Source organism: Chelonus insularis, unplaced genomic scaffold (assembly GCF_013357705.1).
Source record: "Chelonus insularis isolate UGA/USDA-ARS -01 unplaced genomic scaffold, ASM1335770v1 contig_352_pilon, whole genome shotgun sequence".
In the NCBI taxonomy this organism is placed as follows: domain Eukaryota; kingdom Metazoa; phylum Arthropoda; class Insecta; order Hymenoptera; family Braconidae; genus Chelonus; species Chelonus insularis.
Window position 1 is genome coordinate 758,752 of NW_023276517.1, and position 9,276 is coordinate 768,027.

Genomic DNA, 9,276 nt, shown 5'->3' on the forward strand with positions numbered 1-9,276 from the left:
TTATTATTAATAATAAAGAAAATCATGATTTCTAATAAAAAAAAACAATAAAATAATCTAGTAATCAAATGAACTCTTTTTTAATAATTCAATCAATTATTACTTGTTAATAAGAAAAATTATTTTTGGATTATCACTTTGAATAATTATTCTAATAAATTGAAATTCAAAAAAAGAATTAATCTGTTGATATATAAATAAATAAATTCAATGAAACTTTTTTTTATTATTAAAGATTTGATTAGATACTTTCTTTTTATTGTCAATCACTTTATTATGGATTTTATAAACATTTATAGTGCGTCGATAAGAATTTACAAATAGCAAAGTAAAGAATGTTTATCTCTAAAATTGAGCACGTAATTCACGTTTAAAACAATGAAAATTCTTACGCAAGTAATGCTAATAGGTCAGTGTCGATATGCTTGACTGAGTCTCCATGAGTTATTTTATTTTACCTAATTAACCTGTCAATTCAGATATTCACAGTAACATTGTAGCGAAATTTACCACTTTGAATGTTACTCTATTTATTTTAAGCTAATTTTCAATCATTTTTCATTGATTCTTAAAAATGAAAGATTTTTTCTGACACAAAAATATAATTAAAAATTTCAAAAAAAGCTTCGTATATTCATTTCTTCATCAACTTATTTGTGGACAATATTGATAAAATAAAGAATAAATATAACGAATCATGTTTGCTAAATGAAAATTTTGATTACAGAAGTTTATTAATCTTTCACAATTAATTTACTCGGTCATTTTCAAGATCAAATTTTGACTATATTAATTCACAATTTTTTCAAACTCCAATGATATTTATGCATCGATGTATATTATTTTTTTTATTGAAGGAATTTTATACTAGATAGTGATATGAAGTAGGTAGATAATAATAGATATAACATTTTCTCACTCTCTTTTACTTAGTACTTTTACCTAGAACCTTCACATTCATGATACTTTCACAAACTCCAAGGTTTATTTCCAAATGCAAGAGCAAGTTCTTTACAATGTCAGAAGCATCAACGAAAAATGTATCTTTACTTCCGTCATAAGGAGCCTTGCTCCTATATGATACCTTGACAGTCAGTGTCAGATCTAACGAAGTCATCAGTTTAAAGGATAAATGCCATATTTAATACTGATAAACAAGAAACTCATCTGCTTGCTACGTGCAGATGCATTTTAATGCTACATTCATATTTCGACCATTTATTTACAAAGCCATCACTTATTTTTCTTAACTTGAAAACAATTAAAAGAAAGCTTTGAAGATAATTTTAGTGTGATAAATGATTAAATTTCGTAAGAAATATGAGAATAAAATTCTCACAGTTGTCCATGCATTTTCCTTGGCCTGCGAATGCGATCGCATTGAATAGAGGGTTAATGGACGTCGTCAAGGAATGCTTATCCTTAGATACTCTTCCTGCGAAAACATAAAGTCATACTTCATGAGAGTCGTGTTACTGGGATTTTCCCTACATGCTGGACAATATCTAAAGTAAAGTGTCAGAATTGCAGATGGCACTTGGATAAATTCATTTCAACACAATATAAATTAGAATAAAAAATATTGAACATAAAATAAGAGTAATGTTAAGAATTTGATTAAGTATGTAATCAGATGAAGAAATTGTAATAATAATGATTTTTTTGCAGCATTTCTTCCTTTGTATTGCCGATTGGATCGAGTGAGAAAAGATTTATTGATATTCGTATTCAAGTGACATAACAAGACATGTGTTCAACGTGTGCCTGACGACCTTGCAAGTCAGGTAAGTAGGTGTGCACTTAAAGATTAATTACTTTAAAATACAAATCAATTAACTATCATCATCATCATCATCATTACATTTAGTAGAATTCTCTTTTTCTTTCTAACTAATTAAAACAATTGTGATGATTTAAAATCATGTTAGATGCATCATATCTTAAACAAAGATCAGATAACTATGTCATTTATTTAATCAACTGCAAAATGATCAGCTACTTTATTAATTGTTTTCTGATGATTTAATTGCTGCTACCAATTAATTATTATCAGTACAGCACCTTATAAATTACCATTAAAAAAAGAAATAGTTTCTTGTTGGAATGTACAATAAAGAAACAAATTATTTTTCATATTACTGATTTATTTTATAATTTTTTTTTTAAAAAATGGTTTATGACGAAATTTTATAAAACAGTTTTTCAACAATACATGTAAAATTTATCCTTAAAAGTGAGTTCACATCGGTCTAGATGATCGATAGAGCGAAACTTATACTGTCTCTGTAGACTCACGAAAGCAGATTTTTGCTTATTCGAGGTCAGAAGTTACAACAGTTAATAAACATAATTGATTCATTATTTCAAGAACTTTCAATTAATTTAGATTGGCACCAAAAGAACTTATAGAATTTTAAATAATCCAGTAAACAATATATAGATGCTCAAAGTATTGCCAAGAATTCACTCAATTTTTGACAAAATATTTATCCTTGGAGCAATGGTCCAAACTTGAATATTTATCATAGGAAGTAGTTTCTAGACGATTACATACTTAAAAAAAATGAGAAAAAGCAACAGGGAGTGTCATGTATAAGTAGTAGATTAGGAGAAAGAATATTTTTCCTTCTTTTTCTTGTCTAAAAATTACTGGAAAATCCCAAGAGTGATGAGTACACTCTGCTTTCATCATAATCTCATTTTCTTGTCATGAGAGAGCCATTGAATCAGATCGTTAGTCGTTAAATGACTTCGGAGAGGAAAAAGTAAATCCCAATAATGTTAATGAATTATTCGAGAGCATAAAAAATAAAAAATTCCTAGATAAGTCTTAATTACATTCTTATTAAAATTTATAACTTCACTAGAAAACCATTTTCTTCTGTCAAAGACTTCCTTCTGATTTGTCATTTATTTTGTGTTTAATGCATCATCATAAAAATCTTGGCTTTATAATAACAAGATTCTTTTACTTAGTAGATAAATTACATTTCAAGTCATTTAATCAATTAATCAATACATTTTTTCTGTTTAAATGGAAAATTGATTATTAAAATAATTCCAAGTAGCTTTTTCCTCAATACATTGATTTTATCAGCGTTTTAGATCAGTTACTTTCAAAATAATTTTTTCCAAGCAAATAGCTTATTTTCATTGGATAGTATGAATTATTTTAGGCACTAACTTGGGGTTAATTTTAACTAATTATTGAGATAACTTAAACGTGAGTGGTAGAATTGGATATTTTTTAAGCAAATATATTATGGATGGCAATTATTAATTGATCAAAATGGAAATCAAACATATTCATAGTTCTTTGGACTTATGCAAAGTTGAGAAAAAGAGAGAGATACAAAACTGCGTCAGTGGTAACCCATTTTATTGTCACCTTGAGGGTGAAGGGATACGTTATATGCAATAAAACGATCGAATAGTGAAAGTGCTATCGAGTCAAATCGTTCCTTTGGACAATTATTTGATATTAACCCTTTATTTTATTCCTTATTACTAAATATCATAGCGATCGTGTATTTATATCGTTCTAACCAATTAAGACCTTGTCAATTGAATTTTTATTTATTAAGTAAAAAAAAAAAAGTTAATAACGTGTTAATGTAACTATAACAAAAGTAAATCCTTACCTTGATTAGTCATCGAAACCACAAGATCTCATTAATCAATCGTTTACTCTGTTATTAACGACAGGTTTTTGCGAAATGTTTCAATGTTTTCTTCTGTACCCCCTCACTGCAATTTTATCAATCAACACATTCTTCATCTTTAATCATAGGAATTAGTTCAAAAATTATACCAATGTTCTCCATATTATCTTCTTCTACTGAGCTTTATTTCTATTTCTTTCAATAAAAGAACTCTATCTTCATTTTTCTCATTTATTTGACATTATGTTGATTTTAATTTTTTATAAAATTTTATAGGCTTAGTGATTAATCATTATTATTCACTAATAAGTTGTACTCTATTATTATAAAATAAATTAATGTGTAGATAGACATGAAGACATGACATTTTTTCCAGAAAATGTCTTATAATATATATAATTGCAAAATTGTCTGAAGGGATGAAAAAATTTGTATCGATATTACCAGATGCAATAATATGTTCTAATAATTTTAACCTTGAAATAAACAGCAAGAATTCATAGTAACAATCATGATGGTAAATATTTTATATCAATTAAATTTACTGAGAAAGAAATAATTACTAAGACAGGTTTTTGAAAAAAACTGTTTCGTATGAAAAGTATTTTTTATAAAACTTTTTCAATCTTCTTCTTCATACATTATTACAATTAATTATACATAATGTAAACATGAATAATTTTTTCTTAATTTATTGCTAGTTGTTCTAGAAATCATTAAATTCTATAAATAAAAATTTTCATTCATTGATGTATCTTTGATTAACTTTTTAAGGAATACTACATTAATTAATTATCACAATTAAATTTAATTATATTCAATAAAAACGATATTAATTACTGTGATATTTCTTTGTTATAATAACCTTATTAAAAAAACAATAAAAAACAGGATGTATTGTTCATTTAAATAAATAATTTATCAATCAATATATGAAAATGATAACAATAATAATAGTAATTTTCAACAAGAAAAATTTTCTTTCTCAAAATAAAAAGTTTTTTTATTTAAGAGATAATAAATGAAATTTATTACTACATCTATTATCGAATAAAAAATCATAAAAAATTCAATACTGTCATCATAATATTTTATCGGTATTTTTCAATATGATTAACTGTACTTTTGTTGCTACTTAGTGTCATTCTAATGAGTTTTTTGTCAGTTTTTTCCATCTTTTAACGCACATTCATATTTAAAATAATCATCATTGCAATATTTAATTTTTTATTCCGCCTTCATGGGAATGTTCTAGATACTTTACCTGAGTATGTCAGATTTATTAACAAAACTAATAGCTTATGAATAAACAGTGGTTGAATTTTTTTCATCAGGTGTTATATCATCACATAGAATCAGGACCGTTGTAAAGTTGCTATATAAAAACAAATATATCCTCCATGTCCTCGAAGAACTATATTAAATAACACGTTGCAGTCGGCTTATTAGTCTCAACAACGGAATTTTTTTTATTATTAATATTGAAGAGTTAGAAAAAAATATACATGTGTTTTTATACAAAAAGACTTCCTATAATATTCTTTAAAAAAAAAAGTTATGTCGCGATTATGCTACTGGGTAATTAAAAATCAGTATGTCACCAAGGAAAATATCAACATTGTTAAGTACTACTGTTAATTTACACATTGAAAAAATTCATAAAATTTTTATTATTAATGTTCTAGTTGATAATTAATAAATATGTAAATCTTTATTTCCTTGAGAATCATTACTATACCATCAGGAATTTTTATAAAGGATTCAGTTTTCTATTAAGAATTTTAATTAATTTTCATCTGAATTAATTTTTTATCGCCTTTTAAATATTCTAATCATTTTATCAATCATTTCAAATCATCTTTAATCAAATATTTATTATCATCTAATATCAATGTTAATTGTTTTTTTTATCATATCTGAATTTATAACATTTTTTTGTCATTGATTGCACCAAAGTGTGCAACAATTTACGTGAGTAGTCTGAGAACTCACGAACCGGTCAGGCAACGACCGAGCCAAGTATGTCTGAAAGACGTCATAGGCTACAATTTTTATAAAAGGAATTGCATAAAAACATTCGTGGCATTTGAAGGAGGAAAACTTCTATTAAATTTATTCAAATTTATTACCTAAAATTTATTTTACAATTGCTAAGAATTCCAAAAATAGGCTAATATGTGGATTATTTAATAATTTTAATATTTACTCAACCATAACTGCAATCAGCAAATTTCTTAATATTATGCAGCTGGAGTTTTAACACCACAGAAACCCTAACAGATTGAAGAACTGGGAAAACCCCATGCGGGTATTCACCGACCACTTGAAATAACCGGTTATTGAACTGAGATTATTTTTCTCTTTTAACACACATGAATGCACCTAGAAACCCATCAATTGAAGTTATTTTTTTATAAAGTCATAAGTTTCTTCTTAAATAAAGAGTAATCAATTCCAATGAACTACAGACTTAAAAATAAATGCATTCTTTAAAATGGATAAAATTTTTTTACTCAGGATTAAATTTATTTTTAATTCTCAGTAAGAAGAATTATTTTGGCACTTTGAATATTTTAATCGCTTTAAGTAACTTATAATATGAAAGAAGCTTTTTAGATGTTTAAATAAATTCTGAAAAAAAATAAATCAGAAAGGTTAATTGACTTCAATAAATTATTTTCAACGATTTATATCATAATCGAAGGCTATGAGAATCAAAAAATATAGTTCTTTTTATTCGTTATTATCAATTAATTTAAATTTAATAATAATAAATGATTTCAATAAAAAACACAAAATTTATTAAGCATAGAATATTATTTACATTCTTTTTTTTCAATTTCGAATTGACCTTCAACATATCAGTGAACTAGAACAATTCTAGTGATTCATCTAATTATTCATAATATTTGTTTATTAGAATCGATTTAAAACAATATTCGATTTATTAAATATAATATAATCAACAATTTAATCATAAATTAAATTTTTTCTTTGATTCAATCTTATTGAATATCTTACTTTATATGCATGACTATTTTGTTGAATAGTCACAAATCTTTTTTATATAAATTTTAAAAATATTTAAAATATTAAAACATACTATATAAACATCACAACAATTGATACAATAATTTTGAAATAGAGTATTGAAACATATTATAATATTGAGCATGAATATTTTTACAATAAATAATCTACGAGATCAGTTAGATTATTTTTGCTAAAATTTCAATGACAAAAGATGCTGCTTTTAATTATAATAATATTTCAAGGATCTTTACAATAATTAATTGAATAAATCAAGAAAAATATAATACAATCTAATAAATATCAACACCAATAAATTAGCATCTATAATTAATAATTAATAACAAATTTCCGTAGAATTCTATCAATTGTTCATAACTAACAGAATATTAAATTTGACCATCGTGTAAAAAGTTTTTTATCTCTCAGTTCAGATAATCCACAATAATTTTCTTCGGAATCTATATCCGTCTTTAAAAATGTTAAACTATGAGTTTTATTCAACGTTGAAGAGCTCTTAAACTTCCAACTACTACACTTAAGACTACTTTCATTGTTATATTTATTATTATGATTATGACTATTATTATCATTATAATAATAATTATTATTATTTATGTCTTTGTTGACCGAATATCTATTTGAAGGTTGAAAATTTCCATTCAATTTAGGCACTTTGATGTATTTCCTTATTCCTCCAATCACTTGATGCATATCTCTGCTTAGCCTTGAGATCCAACCACTGTTATAATTACTATGATTATCATTAGTATCGTTGCTATTGCTTCCTGTTGTAGTAAAATTTGATGTTTCAATACCTACATTTTTTCCTCTTTGAGTTTGATTTTTTGAATTTTCAGAGCTTGTCGATGTCTCTGAAATAGTACTTGATGTTAGAAACTTGCTATTTGATTTTTCATGGATTAAATTTAAATCCTGGATAAGACATGATGGAATCCCACGAGTTAATAAAAGCACCTTGGGACGTCTAGACAAATTACCTGACTGATTCAACTCATGTTTTTGCTTGGATTCATTCCTCAATGCATCATCTAAATATCCTTGATGCTCTTCAGACGAAATACTACTTCTTTCAATCGGAGTTGAATGACCTGATGGAATTCGTCCCGTGGCTGATGAAATTGATGATTTCGATTTCATTAGATCTTTTTCACTTTTATTGAAACTCAGAGCTCTTTTTATTCCACTAACAAAGCTACTAGAAGCTGATTTTCTATTATTACAATACTGCTTGAAACTGTTTTCGTAAAATTCTGATGATGATGAGAAATTATGTTCACGGAATTTAACATGCTTTTTTCTTAAAGCTTTCTTTGGAACACTTTCATTATTATTAATCTTATTTTCGGTATTATTAATATTCTTAACGTTTTTTGAATTTTTGGAACTAGAGTCAACTTCATGATCAATATGAGATGAAGAAGGAAATATTGAAGATTCACTTTCACAAACAATCACATTGATTAGAGGATCAAGTGGATGTTTATGAGATTGATCAACATCAGTACTTTGGCTACTTTCTTTTAGTTTAGAAATCTTCTGAGCAAGTTCAGGATGATTCAAATTTAGTGATGATTGCACTTGATGATGGTTAGTATCAAAAGTTTGGGTCTGAGCATTAACAAAACTTTTTTTTGATGATGACAGGCATTCATCACTTTTGCTCAGACTCTTACCTCGAGAAGGTGGATGAGCTCGAGGAGGTTTGGAAATTTTTTGCCGAGGTATATCATCTATTCCGGCATTTTTTTCATCATTGACTAATGTTTTATAATTACTATCTAGTTGGCAACTCTCTTGAAAACTTGAATTATTTCTATAAGTTAAATACTTATCCGTTTGGATACCTGCTCTACTTGGATGTTGATTATTATTAAAATCTTTTTTCATTGTTGGAAGCAATTTGATTTCTGGTAAAGTATTACAATGAACATTAAGAGGAAAATTAATGCATAAAAATGATGTTGAATTTTCACTGTTAATTTTTGAACGGATTGATGTTTGATGAACTTCTTCGTCTTCTGGTTCAACTCTTATTCTCTGTCTTTGATGAGTAATGATCCTAATCTCAGTAGATGATGATGATGATGATAATGTTTCTTCATTATGTGCATTACTTTCTTGAGTAATGTGAATATTGAAATCTTATATGGTCAAAAATAAATCATTTTATTAAAATAATATTAAAATACAATTTAATAAATATAAAATTGAACTCACCATTATCATTTTCTTCAATGCTTTCTTCTGGATCTTCATAAAGCCAGGGAACAAAAGAGTAAATCATTCCAACTGCTATTGATGCTCCAAAGAAAAGTGCCATTTTTGTTGGGTTGATAATTGGAATGGTAGTACTCAATAGTCCAAGATTCATCTAAATAATGAATCTTAAATCACTTAAATACAACTTTTATCGACTTGTGATAGTTTATTAATTATTTATTCTATTTATAATTACCAGAAATTTATCATGTAATTCTAAGAAAATGACATTACACACAATCTTAGTAATACTGTACATTATTGATCACACTATAGAAAAGAATCCTACCATAACTTATTT

At 26.1% G+C, this 9,276-nt stretch overlaps 1 protein-coding gene across 6 annotated transcripts; it reads right to left on the reverse strand.

The window, feature by feature from the left end:
• Window positions 1-6,858: 6,858 nt before the first annotated feature.
• Window positions 6,859-9,276, reverse strand: LOC118066669 (probable cyclin-dependent serine/threonine-protein kinase DDB_G0292550). Of its 6 annotated transcripts, XM_035082877.1 has the most exons (5): window positions 9,172-9,276; window positions 8,934-9,087; window positions 7,694-8,857; window positions 7,515-7,567; window positions 7,311-7,446 (listed from the first exon to the last, which is right to left on the reverse strand). In XM_035082877.1, the coding sequence occupies exons 1-5, from the start codon at window positions 9,232-9,234 to the stop codon at window positions 7,444-7,446; spliced, it is 1,437 nt and encodes a 478-aa protein (XP_034938768.1). In that variant the 5' UTR covers window positions 9,235-9,276; the 3' UTR covers window positions 7,311-7,443. The 6 variants fall into 6 exon arrangements, with proteins under 6 accessions (XP_034938766.1, XP_034938764.1, XP_034938765.1 ...); XM_035082875.1 differs by having other exon boundaries at window positions 6,859-7,567; XM_035082876.1 differs by having other exon boundaries at window positions 7,515-8,857.